The following is a 14,386-nucleotide window of genomic DNA, read 5'->3' as shown; positions in this document are numbered from 1 at the left end:
TATTTTTAGCAGAGACAGGGTTTCACTGTGTTAACCAGGATGGTCTCGATCTCCTGATCTTGTGATCCACCCACCTCGGCTTCCCAAGGTGCTGGGATTACAGGCGTGAGCCACCATGACTGGTCGTGTTTATTTTTTAAATTAATTAATTGATTTTTTTTTTGAGACAAGGTCTCACTCTGTCATCCAGGCTGGAGTGCAGTGGCACGGTCATAGCTCATTGCAGCCTTGACCTCCTGGGCTCAGGCGATCTTCCCGCTTCAGCCTCCCCTGGGATGCACGCCAGCACACCTGATAATTTTTGTATTTTTTGTAGAGATGGGATTTTGCCATGTTGTCCAGGTGAGTCACCAACTCCTGGACTCAAATTATCTGCCTGCCTCAGCCTCTCAAAGTGTTGAGATTACAGGGGTGTGCCATGGCGCCAGGCCTCCATTGTGTCTTGAAAGGCACTGACATTTGTTCTGCAACCTTCTCCCTTTCCTTGTCACAGTCATCTATTAGTTTCAGGCTCACTACCCACCCCACAACCCCAGTTCTCTAAAGTTCCTTGACCTCGATTGACTCCTCCACCTCCTGCCATTCTTTTGGGACCCTTGATGTCCAACACACCAGCCTTGTGGGCACTAAACCCAAGGCCAGTGATGCCCATCTCACTTTTCTATTCCATTGTAGCTGCTACACCCCCAACTGTCTCATTTCCTGGAATATCCATTTGAAGGCCTGAACTCTAGCACCACACTCTCTGCTGCCAGTTTGCCAGTCCTCTCCTCAGAGGTCCTGGCCTTGGAGCCCTTCTCTCATCTGTCTCCCAGTCCGTCAGCTCCCCGCTGGTTTTATTAATAGTTCCTGTCCTCTAGGACTAGAGCTCTGGCCCATCACTGCAATCGCAGTCTTTCTGTGCCCTCCGCCTACTCACCCTCTTGTCCTTCTACTCTATGCAAGCAGGAAACTTGGGTTTCATAACTAAGAGCTATATTTCTGTAGATACCTTGCCAGATTATAGCTGGACACCACTACACGATGATGATTTCTAAACTCCGCTAGGTCTTCAGTGACTCTTGTCTAACTTGTCGCTCTAGCGTCTCACACTGGTTATGCAAAATTTCCACCACTTTCCTAAAACCTTCCATCTCACTTCAGACCCTTCTGTTGTCCATGTTAGCTTCCTTCAGTGGTTTGCTTCTTGCCTTCACCCAAAAAACCTCCTGTATCCGTTCCCAGCACCAATCATCCTCCAATACTTTTTTTTTTTTTTTTTTTTGAGACAAAGTCTCCTCTGTTGCCCAGGCTGGAGTGCAGTGGCCTGATCTCGGCTCACTGCAACCTCTGCCTCCCAGGTTCAAGCGATTCTCTCTGCCTCAGCCTTCGGAGTAGGTGGGATTACAGGCAGGTGCCACCACGCCCGGCTAATTTTGCATTTTTAGTAGAGACAGGGTTACACCACGTTGGCCAGGCTGGTCTCGAACTCCCGACCTCAGGTGATCCGCCTGCCTTGGCCTCCCAAAGTGCTGGGATTACAGGCGTGAGTCACCCGAAGAGTGACTTTTTAGAGTATTTGGGCGGGGTGCAGTGGCTCAAGCCTGTAATCCCAGCACTTTGGGAGGCCAAGGCAGGCGGATCACCTGAGGTCGGGAGTTCGAGACCAGCCTGGCCAACGTGATGTAACCCCGTTTCTGTTAAAAATGCAAAATTAGCCGAGCGTTGTGGCATCCGCCTGTAATCCCAGCTACTCCGGAGGCTGAGGCAGGGAGAATCGCTTGAACCCGGGAGGCGGAGGTTGCAGTGAGCCGAGATCGCGCCATTGCACTCCAGCCTGGGCAAAAAGGGCGAAACTCCGTCTCAAAAAAAAAAAAAAAAAAAAAAAAAAAAAAAGTCACTCTTGGAAGCCTTAATTGCCTTCCTCCCCTCACTGCACCCCCGCAGCTCTTTGCTGCAGAAGTATTGTTCTAGGGAACCTTACTGGTTCCAACAGACGGGTGGACTTCCCACCAGACTGTGACCTAGCTCCTCAAAGGCAGGCATTCTCTTTCCTTTTCCTTCTCTCCTGAGCGCTCCTGCAGTTCCTGGGGCGTAGTAGGGGATCCACAAGCGTTTGTGACCAGTGAAGTTCTTTACAAGGGTGAGATCTGCACGGGAGGACCCGAGCGAGGGTCTCGGCTTGCCAGGAAGCCGGGGTTCTCCGGGAAGCGTGGAGCTCACCCGCGCACTCGAAGTGCCTTTGCAAAGTGAGCCACGGGAGGGAGGAGCGGTCCCCGGGCTGGGCGAGGCCTGGGGCCCAGTGCGTCCAGAGCGGAGGGTGACGGGAGCTGCCTGTGCTGGAGGAATCACTTTTTAGGCGCTTGTTTTGGACCATTGCACAAACCTGGGTGCAAACCCCAAGCTCACCAGCGTGAGTCAGCTGGGCCAGCAGCAGGGAGGAGAGGGGAAGGTGGGCAAGGAGGGCGCCGCGCACCCCGAGGCCCGTGTGGGCGGTGGGAAGATCCCGGGGGGCGGCTTTGGACAGCCCCGGCAGCGACCCCTTCCCCAGCCCGACAGGTGAGCGCCAGGCCAGCCGCGGGGTGGAGCCCGCCGTGCCCACCGGCCACCCTCCCCGGCGCTACCACCACCGCGCAGGTAACTTCCCTTCTGGGCCTGTCCCAGACCCCCAGGGCCTCGGCGCCCGGGCCATCCCTCGTCCCCAGGGCCTCTCCGCCCTGCACCCCCAGCCCCGGTGCACTTGTGGGGCCGGGCTCCTTTGTCCGCTCTCTGATGGCGCCGGCTCCCTCCCCAGCGCTGAGTCGAGTCCGGCCGCCAGCTCCGCGCGTCCCGCACCCCGCGCTCGCAGACCTCGCCTGCCGGGTGTGGCGCGGCGACTAGGGGGAACGCTGGCCCGTGCCCAGTGCGGTCGGAGACTGTCCCGCGCGTCCCCGGGACGCGCTTCTTCCCGCCTCCGCCCGCGCCAGCGCCCGCACCCGGATCCCCACTTCTTCCGGCCCTCGGGAGCCAGGAGAGTCCTGAGATGGCGTTGGCGGAAGTGAAGCCCCGAGCGGGGGTCGGCGAGGCTGGTGATCAGCGCCGGTAACATGGCCTTTCTGTCCTCTCCCCGGTCCCAGTGCACCCCTTAAACAACGACCCCCGCGTTTTCCCCGTACTAGATGGTTAGGGCGCATAGTGCCGAACTACGCTGCTGCTACAAAATAGCTTTTTGGGGGCAACATAAAAAAGAATTGTATGTGTGGTTTATATACAACAAAATGTCCCATTTTCAGTGTGCAAATCGACGGGATTTGACAAATTATACACTCCTGTAACCATTATCCCAAAGTGAATATTGACCATTTCCTTCACCCTGCAAATTTCCCTGGTACCTCCTTTCTGTAAATTCGCCCCAGGCCCCGCACTCTACCCCAGTTCTGATTGTTATCATAGCTTAGCTTTGCCTGTTCTAGAACTTCATAGAACAAGATCATCAGGTAGGTACTCTTTTGTGTCTAACATTACTTTTTAAATGGCCATCACTGAGAAGGTGTCTCTGGGTGCTTCCGGTGCTCTAGGCCTGCCTGGTTTAATGTGGGAGCCACTGGTCACATGTGGTTATTGAATACTGGAAATGTGGCAAAATCCATACTGAGATGTGCTCTGAGTATAGGCACCTGATTTCTGAAAGCTTAGTACACAAAAAAGTTGTAAAATATCTCACTAATAAATTCTTACATTGTGCGTTAAAAGTGATAACATTTTTGGCTACATTGGGTTAAATAACATATATTAACATGAACTTCATTTGATTCTTTTTACTTTTTTAATACGGCTACTAGAAACTTAAAATTACGTACCTGGCTGTGTAATATTTTTTATTAGGTAGTGGAGACAGCACAGCTCTACACTGTGCTATCCTATAAACACTTGGTTCTGCTCACTGCATGTAAGAGTAAATGAAAAACTTGTCTTGACACCAGAAACCATCCTCAATGGAGGAAGTGATCTAAAACAGGGCCAGCCTTTCTCTGCACCTTTGAAACTTTGTTAAACTTACTTGTTTGCTTAAAAGAAGTAGAGGGCCGGGCATGGTGGCTCGTGCCTGTAATCCCAGCACTTTGGGAGGCCGAGGCGGGCGGATCTCGAGGTCAAGAGATCGAGACCATCCTGGACAACATGGTGAAACCCCGTCTCTACTAAAAATACAAAAATTAGCTGGGAATGGTGGCACGCACCTGTAGTCCCAGCTACTTGGGAGGCCGAGGCAGGAGAATTGCTTGAATCCAGGAGGCGGAGGTTGCAGTGAGCCCAGATCGTGCCATTACACTCCAGCCTGGTGACAGAGCGCGACTCCATCTCAAAACAACAACAACAACAACAACAACGAAGTAGAAAGAATTAGGTGTCTCCTTGGTATTAAGTTGCATTTTTACAAAAGGTCTCTAAAATATCCAAGGTGCTTTAAAAAGGTATCTTGTGTTTTTGAAAAAACAGAAAACGAGTAATTGCTTATGTAGGGGAGGAAAGAGCTGATATCATAAGGGTCATGGCTGACAGCCTTAAACAAGAGACAGATTAACAAGAGAGAAGCATAACAATTTATTGAATCATAGGTTTATGTGACATGGGAGCCTTTAGAAATGAAAACCCCTTAAAGATGCAAGGGAAATGATCTGATTTTATGCTTGGAGTCCATGAAACAGGAACAGATGAGCTGATGGAAATAGACTGAGTGGAGAAACCCAGCAAAGTCTGTCCACATTCTTCTTGGCCTCTCTGTTATAGCGTTTCTTCTTCCCTGGTATGGGGTAGGACCTCTTTGGAATGAGGGTCTTAATTTCTTTATGGCCAGCTGTTGTATAGAAAGGTGGCTGAGAGGAAGGTTAGAGTCATATTTTTTGGCTTTATGGCTGGCTTTGGGGGGAAAGGGGTTCTAGTTTCTATGACTTGCCTTGGGGGAGTATGAGGGGTGAGAGACAGGAGGGCAGGAGAAGGTCAGAGAGAAACTTTGCTTCTGAGGCCTTCATTTTGGGGTTTTGTTTTCTGAGCCCCAACACATACAACCTAATCACCTAACTATATTAAGACATAACATGGTGTATCTTTGACCAAATTAAGATAGAAATCTTTTTTTTTTTTTTTTTTTTTTTTTGAGACAGAGTCTCACTCTGTCACCAGGGTGGAGTGCAATGGCACTATCTTGGCTCATTGCAACCTTCACCTCCTGGGTTCGAGTGATTCTCCTGCCTCAGCCTCCCGAGTACCTGGGACTACAGGTGGGTGCCACCACGCCTGGCTCATTTTTGTATTTTTAGTAGAGACAAGGTTTCACCATGTTGGCCAGGATGGTCTTGATCTCTTGACCTTGTGATCCGCCCGCCTTGGCCTCCCAGAGTGTTGGGATTACAGGCGTGAGCCATTGCACCTGGCCATAAGATGGAAATCTTAATGGTGACAATTAAAATTTAGATCTTAGTTTAAAAAAACATAGTCAATAATATATTCAATTTTATAGTCTGCTCTCTCTTTTTCAGGTAACATAAGCATTTTCTTTCTTCCTTTTTTTTTTTTGAGACAGAGTTTTGCTTTGTTGCCCAGGTTGGAGGGCACTGGCACAATCTTGGCTCACTGCAACCTCCACCTCCCAGGTTCAAGCAAGTCTCCTGCCTCAGCCTCCCGAGTAGCTGGGATTACAGGTGCACGCCACCACACCTGGCTGATTTTTTGTATTTTAGTAGAGATGGGGTTTCCCCATGTTGCCCAGGCTGGTCTTGAACTCCAGAGCTCAGGCAATCCGCCCGTCTTGGCCTCCCAAAGTGCTGGGATTACAGGCGTGAGCCACCGTGCCCGGCCACATAAGCATTTTCTTTTTTTTAACTTTTTTTTTTTGAGACGAAGTCTCGCTCTTGTCCCCCAGGCTGGAGTGCAATGGTGCTATCTGGACTCACTGCAACCTCTGCCTCCCGGGTTCAAGCAATTCTCCTGCCTCAGCCTCCCAAGTAGTTGGGATTACAGGCGCTTGCCACCACGCCTGGCTACTTTTTGTATTTTTAGTAGAGACAGGGTTTCACCATGTTGGCCAGGCTGGTCTCAAACTCCTGACCTCAGGTGATCCACCTGCCTCAGCCTCCCAAAGAAGCATTTTCTTATATAAAAAATTATTAGGCATAATGTGACTTGTACGAATGTATGCCAGTTTTCTTCACCATACCTCTACGGCATTTTTCCATTTCGGTCACTTTTACAAAGAGAGTCATTTGAACAGTATAACAGTGCCAGAATAAGGTATAATTAAAGCACAGTTTATTTGCCCCTTAATCCTGCAGGAAAGGTGAAGTCCAGTGGAACATAGACCTTGTCTTTTTATCTCCATATTCCTAGGACTTGGAAATATGTCATGCATGTAATAGATATTCAAATAAACATTATATATGTAATATATGTATATATGTAATTTATTTATTTATTTATTTGAGACGGAGTCTCACTCTTTTGTCCAGACTGGAGTGCAATGGTGTGATCTTGGCTCTGGGTTTGGATTGAGAATGTTTTAAGCTATAAACATAGGTCAGATAGGTGGGTGCCCCGGTGACAAGTGAAGATGTGCAATGGCATTGAATGTGATCAACTGTGTTGTGTAGAGAAAGGTAGGCCCGGGGACTTAGGGAGGCCATCTGGGATGGAACATGTATATTTTGAATAGCTTCAGTTTACTCAGCCTGACCATGGTCAGCTAGTTCAAATGGAATTCACAGCTCTGATGTGTGATAACTTTAGTTAAGATAGTTTGTTTTGAAAGGTAAGCAGAGGAAACCACAAAATCAGAATGGGCATTCCTTTGAGGAGGACAAATAAGAAGTGGGTAACTGAAATTGTTCCTACCCGAATGCATTTGTGCTGAATTTCCAAGTACTTAAAAAAATTGTGAAATTATAAATGAAAGTGAAATTTATAGTTATTACCTTTTGTTAGCTTTTGTTAGTTACTGTCTCTCTCTCTCTCTCTTTTTTTTTTTTTTCTGGTACTGAGTCTCGCCCTATCGTCCAGGCTGGAGTGCAGTGGTGTGATCTCAGCTCACTGCAACCTCCGCCTCCCGGGTTCAAGTGATTCTTCTGCCTCAGCCTCCCATGCAGCTCGTGTGGCTGGGACCACAGGCGCACGCCACCACGCCCTGCTACTTTTTGTATTTTTGGTAGAGACATGGTTTCGCCACTTTGACCAGGCTGGTCTTGAACTCCTGACCTCAGGTGATCCGCCCGCCTTGGCTTCCCAAAGTGCTGGGATTACAGGCATGAGCCACCGCACCTGGTCTCTCTTTTTATTTTTGAGACAGGATCTTGCTTTGTCACCCAGGCTGGAGTGCAGTGGCACAATCACTTGGCTCACTGCAGCCTTGACTTCCTGGGCTCAAGCAATCCTCCTGCCTCAGCCTCCCCAGTAGCTGGGACTACAGGTGTGTGCCACCACACCTGGCTAATTTTTTATTTTTCTTTCGTAGAGAGGGAGTCTCACTATGTTGACCAGGTTGGTGTCGAACTTCTGACCTCAAGAGATCCTCCTGCCTCAGCCTTCCAAAGTGTTGGGATTACAGATGTGAGCCACCATGCCTGGCATTATTTTTCTTTTTCTATAACTGTAATTTTATATTGTGGTCCTACTCAGTTGCCCATTTGCCTGCCATGAGTACACAAATAATACTGTTTATGGTCTACTTTCACATACATGGTGAAATTACAAGAGCAGAAGGCCCCTGTACACACTCAAGGGAAAAACAACAGTACTCAAAGTAAAGAAAATCAAGAGTTATTGGGCTTCCTATAAAACAAAAGGGTTTGAATCAGAAAGCAGCAGAAAAGTCAAATAAATTTTCCTTATGACTGTCAACTTAAAAATCACAAGATCTATAAATTTAGAAAGGAGACTTTCTTAAAACATTTTCTTTTCTTTTCTTTCTTTTTTTTTTTTTTTTTTTGAGACAGAGTCTCACTCCAGGCTGCAGTGCAGTGGCGTGATCTCGGCTCACTGCAATCTCCGCCTCCCAGGTTCAAGTGATTCTCCTGCCTCAGCCTCCCGAGTAGCTGGGATTACAGGCGCATTTGAGATAGAGTTTCGTTCTTGTCACCCAGGCTGGAGTGCAATGGTGCGATCTCAGCTCACCGCAACCTCCTCCACCCAGGTTCAAGCAATTCTCCTGCCTGAGCCTCCTGAGTAGCTGGGATTACAAGTGCCCGCAACCACGCCCGGCTAATTTTTGTATTTTTAGAAGAGATGGGATTTCACCATGTTCACCAGGCTGGTCTTAAACTGCTGACCTCAGGTGATCCACCCGCCTTGGCCTCCCAAAGTGCTGGGATTACAGGTGTGAGCCACTATGCCCGGCCTAACTTTTGTATTTTTTGGTAGAGACAGGGTTTCATCATGTTGGCCAGGCTGGTCTCAAACTCCTGACCTCAGGTGTTCCGCCTGCCTCAGCCTCCCAAAGTGCTGGGATTACAGGCATGAGCCATTGCACCTGGCCAAAATTTTTCTTACCTTTCGAGTCGGAGTCTCACTCTGTTGCCCAGGCCGGAGTGCAGTGGCACGATCTGGGCTCACTGCAACCTCTGCCTCCCAGGTTCAAGTGATTCTCGTGTTTCAGCCCCTCAAGTAGCTGAGATTACAGGTGCCTGCCACCACACCCGGCTAATTTTTTATTTTTAGTAGAGACAGGGTTTCACCATGTTGGCCAGGCTGGTCTCGAACTCCTGACCTTAAGTGATCTGCCTGCATTGGCTGCCCAAAGTGCTGGGATTATAGGCGTGAGCCACTGTGCCTGGTGACTTTATTTCTTTTCTTTTCTTTCTTTCTCTTTTTTTTTTGAGACGGAGTCTTGCTCTGTCACCCAGGCTGGAGTGCAGTGGCACGATCTCGGCTCACTGCAACTTCCGCCTCCTGGGTTCAAGCCATTCTCCTGCCTCAGCCTCCCTAGTAGCCGGGATTACAGGTGTGCACCACCACGCCCAGCTAATTTTTGTATTTTTAGTAGAGACAGGGTTTCACCACGTTGGTGAGGCTGGTCTCTAACTCCTGACCTCGTGATCCACCTGCCTCGGCCTCCCAAAGTGCTGGGATTACAGGGGTGAGCCACTGCGCCTGGTTTACTTTATTTCTTTGCAGGCTCTAACAGCCTGCAAAGGGGCCATCCCACAGGCTGGGAAGCACACGTTTTAAAGAGACAGGGTCTCGCTATGTTGCCTAGGCTGTTCTCAAACTTCTGGCCTCAAGTGACCCTCCTACCTTGGCCTCCCAAAACCAGAGGCAGGCACTCTGAAGGAGGGTTCAGTTTTATGCTGAATGGGTTGGCTAAACATACATATTCAACAGGTTACAGGAGAAGCTACGAATATTCATGAAGGTGGTCCTGACTCATGTGTATTGAATAAACATGCAAATAGCATATGACCCCTGTTCACTTTGGGGTGGAGACTTAACATTTAAATGAATTTCAGTTAAGCCCTATGCATCGAAAGATCTTTCCAGGACATGAAGGCACGCAAGTCCACAGCCTCTGTAAACTGGCCAGAGCCAGTCCATGGTTGGTGGTCTTATCAGGAGAAAGTTACTGAAATCAGTCTCTTGTCCAATAAAAGCTGTAGTTTTGACTGGTGTAACAGGATTCAGTCAGTCAGCATCTGTGAGCTGGATGAGTTGTAATTGTTTTAATATTGCTTATTTAAAAACAGTTTTTATTTTTTATTTTTTTGAGACAGAGTCTCGCTCTGTTGCCCAGGCTGGAGTGCAGTGAGCCACTGCACCTGGCAAGACTTTTTTTTTTTTAGAGTAATTTTAGGCTCACAGCAAAACTAAGTGGAAAGTACAGAGTTCCCATACACCCTTTCCCCCACCGCTATGCCCAGCCTCCCTGACTATTAACATCCTGCACCTGCAGAGTGGTACATTTATTATAATCAGTGAACCTACATTGACGCATCATTTTTGCCTAAAGTTCATAGGTTTTTTGTTTTGTTTTTTGGAGACGGAGTTTTGCTCTCATTGCCCAGGCTGGAGTGCAATGGCGTGATCTTGGCTCACCGCAACCTCCGCCTCCCGAGTTCAAGCGATTCTCCTGCCTCAGCCTCCCAAGTAGCTGGGATTACAGGCATGCGCCACCACACCTGGCTAATTTTGTATTTTTAGTAGAGACGGGGTTTCTCCATGTTGGTCAGGCTGGTCTCGACCTCCCGACTTCAGGTGATCTGCCCGCCTCGGCCTCCCAAAGTGCTGGGATTACAGGTGTGAGCCACTGCGCCCGGCGGAAAGTCCGTAGTTTATTTACATCAGGGTTCGCTCTTCCTGTTGTCCATTCTATGGGTTTGGATAAATGTGTAATGACATGTATCCATCATTACAGTATTATACAGAATAGTTTCACTGCCCTAAAATTCCTTTGTATTCTGTCTGTTCATCCCTGTCTCCCTCCTACCCGCTGACAACCACTGATCTTTTTACTGTCTCTCTAGTTTTGCTTTTTCTAAAATGTCATATAGTTGGAGTCATACAGTATGTATCTTTTTCAGATTGGCTTCTTTCACTTGGTAACATGCACTTGAGATTCCTCCATGTTTTTTCGTGGCTTGGTAGCCCATTTTTTTTTTAAAACCAAATTATATTCCTAGAGATTGGTGTATTTTTTCCACTTTACAGATGAAGGAATAGGCACAGAAAGGATAAATAACTTGCCCAAGGCCAGACATGGTGGCTCACGCCTGTGATCCCAGCATTTGGGGAGGCTGAGGTGGGTGGTCACTTGAGACCAGGAGTTCGAGACCAGCCTGGCCAACATGGTGAAATCCCATTTCTACTAAAAATACAAAAATACAGGTGCACGCCTGTAATCCCAGCTCCTTGGGAGGCTGAGGCATGAGAATCATTTGGACCGGGGAGGTGGAGGTTGCAGTGAGCCGAGATTGTGTCACTGTACTCCAGCTTGGGCAACAGAGTGAGACCCTGTCAAAAAAAAAAAAAGAACTTGCCCAGGTACAGTTTGTACAGATCAGTCTGACACTGGAGTCTGAGCTCTTAAACATTTTAGCATGCCTGTGAATCCTAGAGAAATTTGGTTTATCATGATGAAGTTTGTTGCATGATAGAGTTGAGGTCTTTGGAAACCCAGGGCAACAGACCTAAGCACTTTGCTTGCAGAAGGTATCCACAGCTTTCTGTATAGTGACAACAATAAAAAGCCTAGAAGATAAGACTTTGTTTAAAAAAGTTCAAGTATTTAGTTTAGACAGAAAACTGCTGTGTGCTTTTGAAATTTTGGTGAGACGAAGCATGGTGGCTCACTTTTGTAATCACAGCATCTTGGGAGGCCAAGGCAAGAGGATTGCTTGAGCCCAGGAGTTTGAGACCAGCCAGGGCATCATAGTAAGAACCTGTCTTTACAAAAATGTTTTAAGAATTAGCTGGGAGAGGTGGCACGTGCCTGTAGTCCCAGCTACTCTGGAGCCTGAGGCAAGAGGATTGCTTGGGCCCAGAAGTTCAAGGTTGCAGTGAGCTATGAAAATGCCACTGCACTCCAGCCTGGGTGACATAGCGAGACACTGTCTCTTAAAAAAAAAATATTCTGAGCTAGGTGCGGTGGCTCATGCCTGTTATCCCAGCACTTTGGGAGGCTGAGGCAGGTGGATTGCTTGAGCTCAGGAGTTGGAGACCAGCGTGGGCAACATGGTGAAACTCCGTCTCTACAAAAAAACCACAAAAATTAGCAGGGCGTGGTGGTGCTCACCTATAGTCCCAGTTACTAGGATGCTGAGGTGGGAGGATCGCTTGAACCCAGTGAGCAGAGGTTACAGTGAGTCATGATTGTACCACTGCACTCCAGCCTGGGTGACAGTGAGACTATGTCTAAAAAAAAAAAAAAAACAAAAAACAAAATTAGTTCTGGTTGAATGCACTGTCTGCTTTACTAGTTTCAAATATTTCTCTTTACTTATCCATAATTTTATTGCCTTTCAGATTATATCTGGGTATTGGCACCCAGCCACTATTCTGCCAATGAAGTACATCCTGGTCACGGGTGGGGTCATCTCAGGCATTGGTAAAGGGATCATTGCCAGCAGCATTGGAACGATTCTAAAATCATGTGGACTCCGAGTTACTGCCATAAAAATCGACCCCTATATTAACATCGATGCTGGCACTTTTTCACCTTATGAACACGGTACGAAAGTGAACCACTTCCCCCTTATAGCACTAGGCTCAACTGCATTCTTTCTTCCATTTTGGGTAATTTCTTTAGGATGTAGTTCCAGATTTAGAGTGACTAGATCGTATGCTATGAATATGTGAATTTTCTCATGGTCATTGACACATTGTTCATACCTCTGATGACATTCCAAATTAATCATCCCTTTTGGAAACATAGTACCTTTTGCACTATGGATTCTGTTTTATTTTTATCATAAAGGTAGTGTGTTTCTCTTAACATTTCCCACTGCCTGGAGTAACTCTTATTAATGGTGACATTTTGATGTATGAGTATATTCGATTTATTTTTAAAATGGCATTAGCCCTTACATGCTATTTTTAAAAAACTTTTTATAAGACCTGGTGCGGTGGCTCACGCCTGTAATCCCAGCACTTTGGGAGGCTGAGGCGGGTGGATCACGAGGTCAGAAGATCGAGACCATCCTGGCTAACATGGTGAAACCCTGTCTCTACTAAAAATACAAAACATTAGCTGGGCGTGGTGGCACGTGTCTGTAGTCCCATCTACTCAGGAGGCTGAGACAGGAGAATCACTTGAACCTGGCAGGCGGAGGTTGCAGTGAGCCAAGATCGAGCCATTGCGCTCCAGCCTGGGCGACAGAGCGAGACTCTGTCTCAAAGAAAAAAACAAAAACAAACAAAAACAAAAAACCAACCCCAAAAAACACCTTTTTATATACAAGCAAAAAAGTGCATAAATCATAAGTGTACAGTTGGATGAATTTTCATTAAATGAACACACTGTGTAACCAGCCCCTGATCAAGAAACAGAAATGTTCATGTCCTGCCGGGCACGGTGGCTCATGCCTGTAATCCCAGCACTTTGGGAGGCCAAGGCGGGCGATCACCAGGTCAGGAGATCGAGACCGTCCTGGCTAACACGGTGAAACCCCGTCTCTACTAAAAATACAAAAATTAGCCTGGCGTGGTGGCGGGCGCCTGTAGTCCCAGCTACTCGGGAGGCTAAGGCAGGAGAATGGCGTGAACCCGGGAAGCGGAACTTGCAGTGAGCCGAGATTGCGCCACTGCACTCCAGCCTGGGTGACAGAGGGAGACTCCATCTCAAAAAAAAAAAAAAAAAAAAAGAAATGTTTATGTCCCTTGTTGCTATGCTGTCTTCCTGTTTTTGTTTTTTGAGACAGGGTCTCACACTATCACCCAGGCTGGAGTGCAGTGGCCAAGATCTCAGCTCAATGCAACCGCCACCTCCTGTGCTCAAGTGATCCTCCTGCTTCAGTCCCCTGGGTAGCTGGGATTACAGATGTGCACCACCACACCTGGCTAATTTATGTATTTTTTTATAGAGCTGGGATTTTGCCATTTACTCAGGCTAGTCTCGACCTCCTGGGCTCAAGCAATCCTCCTACCTCAGCCTCCCAAAGTGGTGGGATTACAGGCATGAGCCACTGCGCCAGGCCTTGAATATTTTGTTTTAAACTTTACTAACTTGAGAATAAAACAAACAAAAAGAGGGTATCTTATTGTTTTAATTTAGATTTCTTTGATTTTGATTTTGTTTGTGAATGACTTATTCAAGTCTGTGGTAGATTGTATTTTTGCTTCAAAATGTCACCCACCATCGCTCTGTGGAGTACATTTCCCTGCCCTTTGACCTTGGAGTTTGGCCACGTAGGATAGTTAACTTGTCCTGGTTTGTTTGGAACATTCCTGATTTTAAAACTGAAAGTCCTGTGTCCTGGGAGCCCTCTTAGTCCTGGGCAAACCAAGCAGGTTGGTCACTCTATTTGGCCATGTGATTTATTTTGTCCTATGGGATGTTAGGGAATATTAACATATGCCTTGTTGAAGCAGAAAATGTCAAATGCATCTGTGTGGTTTGGCTCAGTGTGTCTTGTACTTCTGCCCTCTACCATGAGAACAAGCTGGTTTTCAGAGATTTCTCGTTCAGTCTGGGTCCTGGAATGAGAAGACATAAAGAATAGACTCACAAGTGACTCACAGCCCGCATGTAACATGAGGGAGAAAAATAAATAAATGTTTTGTAAGTTGCAGAGATTTTGGGGTTGTTTGTTGTGTGGCACCATTGACTAATGCCATGTGTTACACCAAATTTTCTTTGGATTTTTTTTTAAATGATTTTTTTTTTTTTTTTTTTTGAGACAGAGTCTCACTCTGTCACCCAGGCTGGAGTGCAGTGGTGCGACCTCGGCTCACT

At 47.3% G+C, this 14,386-nt stretch overlaps 1 protein-coding gene across 6 annotated transcripts in view; it reads left to right on the top strand.

The window, feature by feature from the left end:
• The first annotated feature begins 1,970 nt into the window (after positions 1-1,970).
• CTPS2 (CTP synthase 2) overlaps positions 1,971-14,386 on the top strand; it is a 122,124-nt gene continuing 109,708 nt past the window's right edge. Inside the window, exons 1-2 of one of the 6 annotated variants that reach the window (XM_054472120.2) lie at positions 1,971-2,228; positions 11,959-12,163. In XM_054472120.2, coding sequence (XP_054328095.1) covers positions 11,998-12,163 — 166 coding nt within the window. In that variant the 5' untranslated portion in view covers positions 1,971-2,228; positions 11,959-11,997. Of the gene's footprint in view, positions 2,617-2,854; positions 3,061-11,958; positions 12,164-14,386 lie in introns of those variants that run through there. The other 5 variants (XM_054472119.2, XM_054472122.2, XM_054472118.2 and 2 more) reach the window with 5 other exon arrangements.

Source organism: Pongo pygmaeus, chromosome X, assembly GCF_028885625.2.
Source record: "Pongo pygmaeus isolate AG05252 chromosome X, NHGRI_mPonPyg2-v2.0_pri, whole genome shotgun sequence".
NCBI classification, from domain to species: Eukaryota; Metazoa; Chordata; class Mammalia; order Primates; family Hominidae; genus Pongo; species Pongo pygmaeus.
The sequence above is the reverse complement of the archived record's forward strand: the minus strand, read 5'-3'. Positions and strand labels throughout refer to the sequence as shown.